This window comes from Loxodonta africana, chromosome X, assembly GCF_030014295.1.
Source record: "Loxodonta africana isolate mLoxAfr1 chromosome X, mLoxAfr1.hap2, whole genome shotgun sequence".
Classification (NCBI taxonomy): Eukaryota; Metazoa; Chordata; class Mammalia; order Proboscidea; family Elephantidae; genus Loxodonta; species Loxodonta africana.
Window position 1 is genome coordinate 5201350 of NC_087369.1, and position 15564 is coordinate 5216913.

The window sequence follows — 15564 nt, forward strand, 5'->3', positions numbered from 1 at the left end:
TTTCATGTTGCACAGTTCACTTTTAAGTCCATCTCTTTCCTCTTGCATTTTACTATTAGCAGTAAGAAGAAACCATGTGACCTCTTTAAGACCTTGCTTAGAAATCCCGTTGCCCTTATATCCCAGGTCATCAGTTACAAGGTCTGCCTCCCACAGAACATTTGGACATAATTCAGGCAAGCTCCTTGACGTTGCCTAAAAAGAATTAGTCCTCCTCCATCGTCCAATCACATGTTCACCTTTTAAAGCACTAGCAGAAGCACATTTAATGTCCACATGTCTAGCAACATTCTGTTGATGGCACCATATGTATTCTCTAAAATGATGGAGAATTTTCTATGGCTCACCTCACTTCTTTCTGAGCCCTCACCAGAATTGCTTCTGATGTCCATAGCTCTACCGACCTTCTCTTGAAGACCATCTAGGCTTTGACTATTATGCACATTAAAACTCTTCCAGGCTTTTCCTATTACCCAATTCGAAAACCACTTCCACATTTTAGATATTTTTTTGAGCAGCATCCCACTGTCCCATAACAAATTCTTAGTTGTCTAGTGTTGATATAACAGAAATAACACAAGTGGGTGGCCGTAACAAACAAAGCTATTTTCGCAACAGTTTAGGGAGCTGGAAGTTCAAATTCAGGACACCAGCTCTAGGGAAGACTTCCTTTCTCTGTGGCCTCTGAGGGAAGGTCCTTGTCTCTTCTCAGCTTCTGATCTCTGTTTCTTGGTTATCTTCATGTGGTGTGGCATCTGTCTTCCCCCAGCTCTGGTCGCCTGCTTGCTCAATCTAATTTTTTTGCATCTCGAAAGAGACTGACTTAAGACATACCTTACACTGATATTGCCTCAGTAACATAACCAAGAAACCCCACTCCCAAATAGCACTATATCCACAAGTATAGGGATTAAGGTTTATAACACATCCTTTGGGGGGATACAAATTCGATCCGTAACAGGAAGTATAAAACATTTTCTCCTGTGGGTCTCACCTCTCGTTTGTCTCCTTGTTCTACGAAGCCTGCCTGCTTATGTCTGTGTGTCACTTCTGCAGGGGTGTTTGCCGTTCTGTACACGGTGGTCGCTTCCATGACAAAGCCCTTCATCTACAACTTGGTGAACAAAGGCATAAAGGGAGCCCTGCAGACGTGTCTCTACAGTGAGAGTTCCTGCCAGAGACACGGCCAATGTCCTGTGCTGGACACATGTGTCCATGGGTGATGGAACAGAGCAGTTAATAGTGGGAACTGTTAGGTTTTCCTTTCCCGGCTTAAAAATCTTGATGCCACCTTAATAGAAGGTGGTTTTGAGAAATATGCTTAGCTCCCCTGTGCCTCAGTTTCCTCATCTGGGAAAGAGAGGCTATGACAACATGTGCCACATGTGGTTGATATGAGGATTAAATGAGCTAATATGGTAAATCACCAGCACAAGAAATACCACGTGAAGTTCCAAGTAGATGTTGGCTATTGTTATGTAAAAGGGAAGTTTTCATGTGTCCCTGGATTTTGTCCCATACTGTTAGGCCAGTTTTTGTCCATGTGCAACGGCTTCCACCAGGGCTCCATAGCCCAGGATGCATGTAGGATGTTCAGCAGCCTCCTTCGCCTCTAAAACACTAGAGTGTATTAGCACCTGCCTCCCTCGCAGTGTTTCCAGATATTGCCAGATATCCTGAGGTGGAAAATGGTCCCCAGTTGAGAAGCACTGATGTAGGGGGAGTGTCTCCAAAACAGAAAGAAATCATTTCATAAGGCTATAAAGAAATAAATGGGGACTATATACTTGTCCCATCTGGGAATCTTGGGAAATAGGATTAGGGACTGGACTTGTGTTAAAATAGTAGCAGGAATGGAGACTTCCAATTTTCCTAGATTCGTACTTTCTACAATTCACTTCCGTTTTTTTTTTTTTTATGGTACCTTTCTAATCTTTGGCTGAAGAGTGAACCTGAGGAGTGACTTCAGTACTGAGTTAAAAGGCTGTCTGGGGGCCATACTCTCAGGGTTTCTCAGTCTCTGTCAGACCAGTAAGTCTGGTTTTCTCTTGTGAGTTTGGATTTTGTTCTACTTTTTCCTCCAGCTCTGTCTGGGATCCTCTATTGTGATCCCTGTCAGAGCAGTCGGTGTTGAAAGCAGGGCACCATCTGGTTGTGCTGCACTATCTGGTGGAGGCTGTGGTAGTTATTCATTAGTGCTTTGAACTAATCTTTACCTTGTGTCTGTGGTGCTCTTCATTATTCCTTGCTCCAGGCAAGGTGAGAAAAGTGGAGCATCTTAGATGGCCACTCACGAGCTTTTAAGACCCCAGATGCTACTCAACAAAGTAGGATGCAGAACATTTTCGTTTTAAAGTGTGTTATGCCAATTGAGCTAAATATTAATGAGTCAATGGTCCCTAGCCCTCAGTCCAGTAATTCGGTCCCTCAGGGAATTTGGATTTGTCTATGAAGTTTCCATGACCTTGGCTTGATCAAGTTCTGCTGACTTCCCCAGTATTCCCTAGTGCCTTAGCCTTCATCAAAGCTACCTCTTAACTATTGACTAGTGTTTTTCTTTCCCTCCTCGCTCTTCCATTGTAACCATCAAAGATTGTTTCCGTGTGTAAAACTTCTTAAGTTTTTTAATAGTGGTCTCGAACAGTATTCGTCCTTTTGTGACTGACCCATTTCACTCATTAAAATGCCCTCCCAACTCATCCGTGTTGTGAGATGTTCCGCAGATTCATCATTCTTCATTATATTTGCATAGTATTTCATTGTGTTCAGGTACCATAGGTTGTTTACCCATTGTCATGGATTGAATTGCATCGCCCCCCCAATATATCTCTCATTTTCAATAGGTCATGATTCCCTTGTATGATTGTCTACCATTTTATCTTCTGATTTCTCTATCTGGTGTAAATCCTATCACTATGATGTAATAAGATGAATTAGCAGCAGTTATATTGATGAGGTCTACAAGCCTAGGTAGTGTCTTAAGGCGATCTCTTCTGAGATATAAAAGAGAGAAACCATCAGAGAGAGATGGGGATCTCATATCATCAAGAAAGCAGTGCCAGCAGCACTGTGTGTCTTTTGGACCTGAGGTTCCTGCACTGGGATGCTCCCAGACCAAGGAAAGACTGATGACAACACAGAGAGAAAGTCTTCCCTTGGAGATGACAGTGCCTTGAATTCAGACTTCTAGCCTTCTGGACTGTGAGAGAATAAAATTTCTCTTTCTTAAAACCAACCACTTGTGGCATTTCTGTTATAGCAGCACTAGATAACTAAGACATCCATTCACCTGTCGATGGGCACTTAGGTTATTTCCATCTTTTTGCTATTGTAGACAATGCTGCAGTGAACATGGGTATGGGTATGTCTATTTGTGTGATGGCTCTTATTTCTCTAGGGTATATTCCTAGGAGTGGTATTGCTGAATCCTATGGTATTTCTATTTCTAGTTTGTTTATGGAAGCACCAAATCGTCTTCCAAAATGGTTGTACCCCTTTACATTCTCACCAGCAGTGCGTAAGAGTTCCACTGTCCCTTGTCTTAGTCATCTAGTGCTGCTATAACAGAGATACCACAAGTGCATGGCTTTAACAAAGAGAAATTTATTTCTTCACAGTAAAGTAGGCTAAAAGCCCAAATTTGAGACGTCGGCTCCAGGGAAAGGCTTTTACTGTCAGCCTTCTCCTCAATCTATCCCCGCTTTGGAAGCCTCTCTGAGCAGGGACCCTGGGTCCAAAGGACACGCTCTGCTCCCGGCAGTGCTTTCCGGTATGAGGTTCCCCTGTCTCTCTGCTCACTTCTTTTTCCTTTTATCTCTCATGAAAGGTGGTGCATGCCACACCCCAGGGAAACTCCCTTTTCACTGGATCCGGGAGGTGGCCTGGTAAGGGTGTTACGTCCCACCCTAACCTCTTTAACATAAAACTACAATCACAAAATGGAGGACAAGCACAGAATACTGGGAATCATGACTTAACCAAGTTAATACATTTCCGGGGGGACATAATTCAACCCATGACATCCCTGCAACCTCTCCAGCATTGATTTTTGGGTTTTTGTTGTTGTTGTTCTTACGTGCCAATAATGTTGGGGTGAGAAGGTAGCTCATAGTTTTCCTTAACTTAATGTGGTTTAGGTGAAAGTTTACAATTCAAGTCAGTCTCTCATACAAAAAGCTGTGCAGACCTTGCTATGCAGTCTTGGCTGTGCTCCCCTTAACGAGACAGCACATTCCTCCTCTCCACCCTGCATTCCCCGTGTCCATTCAGCCAGCTCCTGTCCCCCTCTTCCTTCTCATCTCGCCACCACACAGGAGTTGCCCACATAATCCTATGTGTCTGCTTGAGCCATGAAGTTCACTCCTCAGCAGCATCATTGTCTTATAGTCCAGGCCAATCGCTGTGTGTAGAGTTGGTTTCGGGAATGGTTCCAATCTTGGGCTATCAAAGGGTTCGGGGACCTTGGCTGTCAGGGTCCCTAGGTCTCAGGCAGACCATTAAGCCTGGGCTTTTTATGAGATTTTAAGATCTGCATCCCACTATTGTCCTGTTCCATCTGGTACTTTCTGCTGTGTTCTCCCAGGGCAATGATCACCAGCAGCTGGGCACCATCTAGTTCTTTGAGTCTCAGGCTGGTGGAGTCTCTGGTTTACGTGGCCCTGTTTCTTGGGCTCATATTTGTCTTGAGTCTTTGGTGTTCTTCATTCTCCTTTGCTCCAGGTGGGTTCAGACCAATTGATGCATCTTAGATGGCCGCTTCCTAGCGTTTAAAACCCCAGCGGCCTCTCACCAAAGTGGAATGCAGACTGTTTTCTTAATACATTTTGTTATGCCAATTGACTGACACGTCCCTTGCAACCATTGTCTCCAGACACCTGTCCTTACTACTCTGGCCTTTGAAGCTTTTGGTTGTATTGAGGAAATTCCTTTTGCTTTACTTCAGTTGTACTTCCCGTCGCCTACATTTTTGTCTGCTATCTAGTTAGTGAATATCCCTCTCTCCCTGCCTCGCTGTAGTTTTCATTTGCATTTCTTTAATGGCTAGTGATGGTGAGTGAGCATTTTCGCAATCCTCTGTTAGCTGCCCCACATTACCGTTATTAATGAAATTCTGCAGCTTTGGAAGTTATCAGAAATGAAATGGAACTCATAAAGATCAATATCCTAGGTTTTACTGAGCTGAAATGGACTGGTATGGGACACATCAGACATTCGTATGACCAACTATGCCAGGAATGACAAATTGAAGAGGAATGGAATCGCATTCATGATCAAAAAGAACATTTCAAGATCCTGCATTACAACACTGTCAATGACACCATAATATCCATATGCCTACAAGGAAGAACAGTTAATACAAATATTATTCAAATTTATGCATCAACAACTTATGCCACTGATGAAGAAATTGAATATTTATTCAACCACAAAGAGAAATGAAGTTCTGGTATTATATGCAAGGTGATCGATGAACCTTGAACACATATTACGAGGAGTGAAATAAGCCAGACACTAAAGGACGAATTTCATACAATTCCGTTTATGTGAAATGTCCAGAACTGGCAAAGGCAGAGAGAACAGTTTATTCTTAGTTACCAGGCGCTGGAGGGAGTAGAAATGGGGACTTATTGCTTGTTGGGTACAGAGTTTCTCTTTGGGGTGATGAAAAAAAACTTTTCTTATTCTTTAGGTGAAACATTACACCTTAAGTTAGTTTCTTATTAAGAAATTTACATAGATATTGTTTTGTGGCATTAGTTGGAATCCCCTGGGTTCCCTGTGTCCATTTGACCAATTTCCCTGTCCCTTCCTGCCTTCTCATCCTGCTTTTGGGCAGAAGGTACCTATTTGGTCTTATAAATCTAATTGAACTAAGAAGCACATTCCTCATGCTTATTACTTCCGGTTTTACACTCCTGTCTAATCTTTGTCTGATGAGTGGGCTTGGAGAATGGTTTCAGTTAGCGGTTCGCAGTGTGTCTGGGGGCCAAGGCCTCGGGGGCTCCTCCAGTCTCTGTCAGACCATGAAATCTGCTCAAACATGAATCTGAGCTCTGTTCTACATTTGTATCCTGTTTTGTCCGAGAATGTGTGTTGTGTTCCCTGGTAGGACACTCATTGCTGGCAGCCAGGCACCATCTAGTTGTTCTGGTCTCAGGCTGGTGCAGTCTCTGGTTCATGTACTCCTTCAGTACCTTGGGCTAATATTTTCTGTGTGTGTTTGGTTTTCTTCATTCTCCTTTGTTCCAAATGGGATGGGATGAAGAATTTTTGAAAGAGGGTTGATGGTTGCACAACATTGTGAATGTAACTAATGCATTTGTACACTTCAGATGGTTAAAATGGCAAAATTTATTTTTTACATGCATTTTACAATAGTTTTTAAATTCACTTATAAGAAACAAAAACAAATGATGTCTACTTAGTTCATACGAAAAAGATATAAGAAACTTCAATAGATTCTGCAGCCCGTGTTATAAAAACAAAACAAAAATGGGATGCCATATTTTTCATAGTTTTGAAATTGACTTTGTTTTCAGAGACATGAGGATTTACTGAAAAATTGTGCATCAAGTACAGACTCCCCATGCATCCCACCTACACCCACTGTTTCTCCTATTGTTAACATGTTGCATTCCTGTGGTGTGGGATACGTTTGTAACAATGGGCACATCAATAGTGAGACGTGCTTTTCAACTAAAATACATAGACTTCATCAGGGTTCACTCTTTGTGTTTATACTCCTATAGGTTTTGACAAATGCATACTGTCATCAGTCCATCATTACATTTCCTACAGAACAGTTACACAGTTGTAAAAATTCCCTGGGCTCCACCTATTCGTTCCTCCTCCCTCTCCCCAAACCCCTGGCAATCAATGATCTTTGTACTGCCTCTACACTTCATACTTTTCCAGAATGCCATAGGCTTGGGATCACACAGCATGTAGCTTTTCTAGACCGGCTTCCTTCACGTAGTGTGGATTTGAGATTCCTCCATAACTTTTCCTACCTTGATAGCTTAATTATTTTCATCACTGAATAATACACCGTTGAATGGATGTCTCACTATTTGTTTACCCATTTACCTATTCAATGACATTTTGGGTGCTTTCAATTATTGTAATTATGTAGAAAGCTGCTATAAACATTTGTGAGCAGGTTTTTATATAGATATATGTTTTGAACTCATGTGGGTAAATACCTAGGAGTGTTACTGCTAGATCAGAATGGGAGGACTGTGTTTAGATTTTGAAGGAACTGTCAGCTTATATTCCAAAGTGGAATTCCCATGGAATACAATTTTTATCAAAAAACACTCTTAAACCAAATACAAGAAGAGTGTATTTCATTGTATACAAAATAACATCCATAAAAGTATTAACAAATGTAAAACCACATTTCCTCCTGGCTATTCCCTACAGGCTTATTTGTTATAGTCAAGGACTTTCCGAAAGGTAAAATTTAGCTTGGACTGAGAAAGTAACAAGCACTGACGAGGACAAGCCCATAGTGAAAATGAATCTTTCATAGGCACAAAGGAATTCGAATGACCCCTTCTTGGAGGTAGTACTGCTTTGTTACACACTGAGAAACTTTGTTCTTTTATCACTGACTTTCAGAAATTTGCTGTTTGAAATTATAGAATTAAGGATGAAACACCCCCCTTTTGACAGAGTAGTCTCTCCACAGTGAGATCTTATATGTGATGTGAGGTGTGATGAACAGGGAAAGGCTTTCTCACGCTCCTTACATTCCTAAGTCCTCCACTATGAGTTTTTATATGTCTTGTGAGAGAAGAGCAAGTACGAAAGGCCTTCCCACATTCTTTACATTCATATGGCCTCTCTCCAGTATGAATTCTTCTATGTGTCATGAGGCCTGAGGACTGCCTAAAGGTTTTCCCACATTGCTTACATTCATAAGGCTTCTCTCCACTGTGAATTGTTATATGTGTGGTGAGGTTTGAGAGCTGACGAAAGGCTTTCCCACATTCCTTACATTCATAAGGCCTCTGCCCATTGTGAGTTCTTATATGGTTAGTGAGGTTTCCTGAGTGACTAAAGGCTTTCCCACATTCCTCACATTCATAAGGCCTCTCTCCACTGTGAGTTCGCATATGCAAGGTGAGGTGTGAGGGATCTGTAAAGGCTTTCCCACATTCCTTACATTCATATGGCCTCTCTCCAGTATGAATTCTTCTATGTGTCATGAGGCCTGAGGACTGCCTAAAGGCTTTCCCACATTGGTTACATTCATAAGGCTTCTCTCCACTGTGAGTTCTTATATGTGTAGTGAGGTTTGAGAGCTGACGATAGGCTTTCCCACATTCCTTACATTCATAAGGCCTCTGCCCATTGTGAGTTCTTATATGGTTAGTGAGGTTTCCTGAGTGACTAAAGGCTTTCCCACATTCCTTACATTCATATGGCCTCTCTCCAGTATGAATTCTTCTATGTGTCATGAGGCCTGAGGACTTGCTAAAGGCTTTTCCACATTGCTTACATTCATAAGGCTTCTCTCCACTGTGAATTGTTATATGTGTAGTGAGGGTTGAGAGCAGACTAAAGGCTTTCCCACATTCCTTACATTCATAAGGCCTCTGCCCAGTGTGAGTTCTTATATGCTTAGTGAGGTTTCCTGACTGACTAAAGGCTTTCCCACATTCCTCACATTCATAAGGCCTCTCTCCACTGTGAGTTCGCATATGCGAGGTGAGGTGTGAGGGATCTGTAAAGGCTTTCCCACATTCCTTACATTCATATGGCCTCTCTCCAGTATGAATTCTTCTATGTGTCATGAGGCCTGAGGACTGCCTAAAGGCTTTCCCACATTGCTTACATTCATAAGGCTTCTCTCCACTGTGAGTTCTTATATGTGAAGTGAAGTTAGAAGAATACCTAAATGTTTTCCCACATTCCTTACATTCGTAAGGCCTCTGTCCATTGTGAGTTCTTATATGTGTAATAAGGGATGAAGCCTGACTAAAGGCTTTCGCACATTCTGTACATTTATATGGCTTGTCTCCACTGTGAGTTTTTCTATCATTAGTGAGATGTGAGGAACACTTAAAGGCTTTTCCATATTCCTTACATTCATAAGGTCTTTCTCCACTTTGAATCCTTCTATGTACAATGAGGTTTGAGGATTGCCTAAAGTCTTTCCCGCATTCATTACATTCATAAGGCCTCTCTCCAGTGTGAGTTGTTATATGTGTAGTGAGGTATGAGGGCCAACCAAAGGCCTTCCCATGTTCCTTACATTCATAAGGCCTCTCTTCACTGTGAGTGCCTAAATGTGCAGTGAGGGCTGAGGAAAAATGAAAGGCTTTCCTAAATTCCCTACATTCATAGGGCTTATCTCTGTTATAGAAAAGGAGGGATAAAGGGTCACTAGAACTTTCTTTACTTTCACCCTTGTGACCTCTCACATGTGTCCAAAAGGACGAGAAACTACAGAAATCTTTCCCATACTCATTACATTTATACTGATTGTCACTAGTGAGTGTTGTCACAGGATTCTTAAGAGTTGAGATACAAATGAAATCCTTCCCACATACCTCACACTTATGGGGTTTCTTGCCACTAAGAGGTCTCATAGGAGTGGTACCACCACAGGCTTCTCTACACGCAATAAACTGACAGGCATGTTGGTTATGTGATGAGGGATCCATGATGGCTTTTTCACAGTCAGAGCATTCAAAAGGATTTACTTCTGGAGGATTTCTTTTCTGCACGGTAAGATTTGGAATCCGCCTGAAGGTTTTCCCACACGGATTGTCTCCATTTTTTTCACGGAGGTTTTCTACTGCATGAATTCTGTTAAAAACAGGCAACATGTTGTTGGAAATCAATTATTTCCACTTCACCATTACCTAACAAAGCGAACATGCAGTTTTTCGCTTGACTTCTCTCCTGTTTCATACTTCAAATCATCTAGCAGAAATAGTACCATAATCGTCACTGCTTTTCTAAAATATGAGGCTTTCTGATCATTGTGTTTAAGTGAAATATGTTTCAAATACTCAATGTCTGACACACATTTATGAAAAGGTTGTGAAAATTCTCTGAACACGTAAGTTTTCAGCAAAGTTTATACATACACAATATACGTACACATATATATATATTTATATATGTATAAGCACAGATCAGGGCTTCAAACTGGTTTGTATTGCTTCAACAATTGCCCACGTAAATAACGGCAGTGTTCGCGTTGGATATCTGTTGCCCATCGGATTTCAACCTGTGTTGGGAACAAACCACAGAGCCCTGAACAAAGATGGCAGCCAATCTCACAGCTTTCAATGTGCGTCGCTGCCCACAGTACTGTCAATAATCTGATCTGCATGAATTCGAAAAAGTGTCAGGAACCTGCTGCAGAACACTCAATAACAGGACCGTGACAAGCAACACACATTCAAAGCAGTGTAGTGGGACATCGTCTTTGTGCAGGGCACTGCCAACTATTCTCTGCTCACGTCAAAATCCAACAGGCTATGCAATGTGTACACCATCCTTCTTTATGTTTGCAATTACTGAACTGTTCTGAAACAGTTGGAAGCCTTGGTATATACACATCAACATATGAATGTGTATTTTAACGTCATCACAACTTAGGATTTTCTCCAGAAGCACCGTTTTCTCTTGTTGGAATGACACTCACCTCAAGCGACTCTCTTGGTTTTTATGATCATCTTTATTACTGTGTGATTCAGAGGTTTCTCCTAACATGGAGGACCAGGTGTTATTTTTTATGTATCCCACCATTATATCTTTGCTGGGTAACTTTTCTCCATCCTTAAGGTTTCCAAAGTCTGACCCAATAATTCAAGTTGAGGTTCGCAATATGAAACAAATGGAAAGAAATTATTTGGGGAAAAAAGACCACTGTTAATAAAGACGTAGCCACATTACACTGTTTCAGCACTTTACCAATGGTTTAGAAGCAGTTTACTAGGACATACTTCTATGAACTTTGACAGTGACGGAGACATGAACAAGCGTAGTTAGAGCTAAGTAGAAATATACTGGACACGATATACATGTAACATTAAAAGAGGAAAAGGATCCGAATAACCGCAGCTGTGAAAGGATTGCTAAAGTCAGAAAAGGAAGCTCAGGTTTCTGTGAAGTTGTGTCTCTGGGAAAACAAATGTGTAGAGCTGACATGGTTCTCAGGAAGAAACGCTTATCATGAGGGAAGACAGTGAAGAGTAATGAGGAGTTCCTTGACATTGAGGCAATACTTTGCTCTTCAGGGTCTCTGAAGATAGACCGGTGTGGGTTGATTTGCAGCAAAATAATCATGTCAAACTTATAATCAACACAGTAATACTCTACACGGTCCCCAAATACAATACTCTCTGTGCCCCAAAGTGACCCCTAAAGCCAGTGCTTACATTTACAACACTTAAAGAGCCTCAAGGCTTTTAATTACAAGAGAAATGAAAACTAAGTATAATACATACTGCTTTGTGCTCACGGAAAGCCAAGATACATGAGCTCTATGGGCCAAAGGACCATGCCTCCTTTATTTAATGATTTATTCTCATTCCTCAGCCCAAATTCTGGAGTAAACTTAATGAGTAAAATAGTTTTCTTCACTAAAGGAATAATAGAAAACCGAAAAAAAAAAAAAAAAAAAGGAATCTGCTCTTACCTATTGAGGCCAGGTTTCTGAAGGTTTCGATCATCACATCTCTGTAGAGTTTCCTCTGAGTACGATCCAGCAAAGCCCACTCTTCCGGGGTAAAGACCACAGCCACATCCTCAACAACCACTGAGTCCTAAAACATTGACACATTCTGCATCAGCAAGGTACCATGGACTTCAGTGTGTACAAGAATGAAGGGTGAGCCTGACAGTCCTGGGGAACAGAGGATTCTTAGGGATTTGACACAAGGTTCTGTGTACTATCAAGGTCTACTCTAGGGTATGGCCATCAGCCTCGTCCCTTCACTAACTACATTCACTTCCTCACTGATTGCTTTCTGTCTCACGGACTTCCAGCACTGAAATTATCTCTCTACAGTTCGACTGTGACCAATTGCAGTCGTATTCTCCTCTCTCTTTACACTCTGGAATGGTTAGAAAACATAGCAGACATTAGAGAAATGCTCTCATTCAGATCTTCACTTCCTTGTGAACAAACAATTACCACTCCTTCCGTAAGCCCTACCAGAACACACTCAACAAAACATAAAGCACCGGGTGGAGACAGGATGATGTATAGTAACTGGTACACACTGCAGAAGGGCAGTTTTGCTTTTGTTTCTCACAACCATGGGAGGACCAGGGGCCAATATCAACACACTGGCAACCCAAACACTGAGCTGGTCATATTTTCTTCAACTCTTGGAGATAAGCATGTGGCTGATTCAGGTCAGGAGACTCTCATTCAACAGAGAGCACCAAGGCCCAAGGTGGGAATGTGATAGGTCCACAAACACAGTCTAATGTTAGAAGAGGACAAGGAGCAAAACATCTGCAGAAACAACAACACCACACCCTTGTGTTTGCTCAGTGAGAAAAGGTTACCATTTCCATCTGGAAACCCTGGTGGCATAGTGGTTAAGTGCTACGGCTGCTAACCAAAGGCTCGGCACTTCAAATCCGCCAGGCGCTCTTTGGAATGTCTATGGGGCAGTTCTACTCTGTCCTATATGGTCGCTAGGAGTCGGAATCAACTTGATGGCACTTGGTTTGGTTTTTGGTTGGGATGACTGTAAAACATGATGAACGTAATCAGTGTCACCAAACTATACATGTAAACGCTGTTGAATTGACAAAGATTTTGTTAGGTATAACTTCTACCACAAAAAAATTAATTTTATAAGTAAGCTGAAATGCAGATGGTTTACCGGTTAAATTGCCCGTGGAGCCTAGGAAATAGACTTACACACCAGCCCTCTAGGGGCTGTGCTTTAGAATTCTCTCACATTTCCAGCCCCTGGAAGGCACCTAAACATGACTACCTGAACCCTGACCACTGGAAGCCCCTGGTCTGTAAGAGTGACCTTTCTGAAACAGCAGGAATCCGTTGGGTTTCTCGTGTCAAGAGGAGAGAAAAGGCTGCTAAAAGACGCCTTCAGTGCTGAAACAGAGTAATTTTAGAGAAAGAAGACTCCTCTTCTCAGGGAAATGGTGACGTGAGCAGCCTATGACATCTCTAATCTGTGCCTCGTATGATCAGATGACAGCAACTTTGAACCAGAGCCCAAAGCCAAAGGTCTCCTCCACTGCAGTGGGCGAGGTTATATATTTTAAACTCACCAAAAACCCTGATATTTATTATAGAATAATGATGAAATGTCCCATGTACTGAGCAACTGTGATTTTTCTTTCATGACTCTTCTAAGCAGATATTATTTCAGACAGGTCATAGCTGAGTAAAGTTAGAGATGTTCATTTAATCACATCCTCAGTGTTTCCCACATGGAACTCTGCTGAGCCAGGATCACAATGCAGGTCAATTTCTCTTTGAAGTCTAAATTGCTGACAACTCCATTTCTGTCCATATGCATACAGTTTTGTTGTTATTTTTGCTGTTACCGTCCAATAACAGCATAAAAAAAAAAAAAAAAAACCCAAACCCAGTAGATGATCTAAAGTCCTCTTGAATAATAGGAAGAGGAGACAAAGGTAAACATTCTATTCAATTCTTACAACCAGGACATACTTCTCTTGGCAAAGCCCTGTGTCTCAGACAAGACTTCTTCCCTCCAGACCCTTAAGTGGCTACATTCATTCATTAAAATTCATTCAGGTCCTACTGATACAGAGGCTACCGCACATTGGCAAAGCAGCTACAGCAGTGAACAAAACGAACACCCCGATGAACATGCAGAGTAAATTCTTTGAGTGGGGACAGTAAATTTAAATACATAAACATGTATATATAACTATCATGTGGCAATGTGTTCTATAAAAGAATTCAGGTCTTTGAGAAGAAACCGTTCTAGAAGGAGGAAACAGCCAGAGCACAGGTCAGAAGGTGTGAAGGTGTCTTGGATGTCTTAGGAAGAGCCAAAGGCCCCGCGTGGCTGGAGCCGAATGCAATGCAGATGAAAAACCGTCTTAGGAATCTGGAGGGGTGATTGGGGTCAGTGGGCTTATCATGTTCGGGGGAACTCGTTGGCAACTGAAAAGAATCTGGCTTTTAATCTTAGTGAAATGCTGAGTAATTTTACACTTTTGAGCAGTGGAGGAAACTGGTATGATACCTCTCAATCCTTTAAAGACTCAAAGTGCTCCAGTGCCTAGGGGGACTCAAGAACACTGTTCAGAGACATGGGACAAGGATGGCTCTAGAGGGTCGGGGCTCAGCCTCCACAGCCAGAGCTCCTCTGTCTTCAGATTCAGGACAGAAGACTCTGTCATTCAACACAGAACACCAGGAACCGGGACGGGGGAAGGGGGGATATTAACACCGTGTGATGCTACCTCTGAGAGTCACATAAGGAAGGTGACACCAGGTATTCAAATCTTCAAATGCCATGTATGTAGGGATGAAGGACCCAGAGACAGTGGAGCAAGGTATTAGGGTGCCTCCTAGGGCTCAGTTCCTCAGCCTCCTCTGTCACTGTCTTCTTCACTGAAACCACAGTCCCGCAGCACACGGCTGCTTCCCCAACAATTCAGATCCAGCCTCACCCACATAATGCTAAGGATAACCCAGTTCTGCGTAGAACTCACCATTTTCTTCTCCAGCTTCTGGGCGTCTATGGAATGACGTCTCTGACCCCAAGAAGCCACTTCCAGGAAGAGGGACAGGACTGGAAGCAGAGGCCTGGGCAGTCTGGAGGCAGATGAATAATGTTTGGTCCACACACCAGTGACAGCAATTGAAATCCTTCCCTGTGATTGATGGATGTGCCAGAGGGTCGCCTGAGGTCCCCAGCTGCCTGGACTGGACTAGTTCTCCCTGCACCACACCTGAGGTCTGAAATGGAAGAAGGATGGGGAAGAAACAGTGTGGAGGAAGCAGGGAGTGACAGGCCTTTGGCCTCCTCCCAGGCTCAGGGCAATGCTCCACCCTGAGGGCCTTTACACTAAAGGCAGAACAGGCTCCAGCCCCCACAGCACACACCTGCATTCTTCAGGAAGCTCCACAGGCCTCTCCTTTCTGCAACAAGATCACACATGGAGGAATTTACCTCTCCCACAGCATGAGAAGCAACCAGGCCTGGCCAGCCTGCAAAACTTGAACCTGATTTCCTCCAGGGACTTAGGGATTCAATGTTCAAGTTGTGGGCTTACCTATGTACCTTTGTTCCTGGTGTCAGATGTCACTGTTATCTGACATTAACATGGATGAAATTTTAAGAACATACTTTTCATATATTGACAATGAACTCATCATGGTTCATTTATTTTTAAGTTATGTGCTGTAAAAACCTTCCACTGTGGCTTTCTAAAACTTTTTCATCTCACTTATGACACTGTAATATCTGATCAGTATTTTTTCTGTTCCTTTGGAATTAACTAACATTTCTTTCTGCCCCTTGACTTGTCTCGTATTTTTTCCCCCTTCATTTTCAAACCATGAGAACACCACTCACTAAG

At 42.4% G+C, this 15564-nt stretch overlaps 1 protein-coding gene across 1 annotated transcript; it reads right to left on the minus strand.

Moving 5' to 3' along the window:
• Positions 1-7697: 7697 nt before the first annotated feature.
• LOC100669458 (zinc finger protein 883-like) lies at positions 7698-9596 on the minus strand. Its single transcript, XM_010602738.3, has one exon. It carries the CDS (start codon positions 9594-9596, stop codon positions 7698-7700), a length of 1899 nt encoding a protein of 632 aa, XP_010601040.3.
• Positions 9597-15564: the final 5968 nt, after the last annotated feature.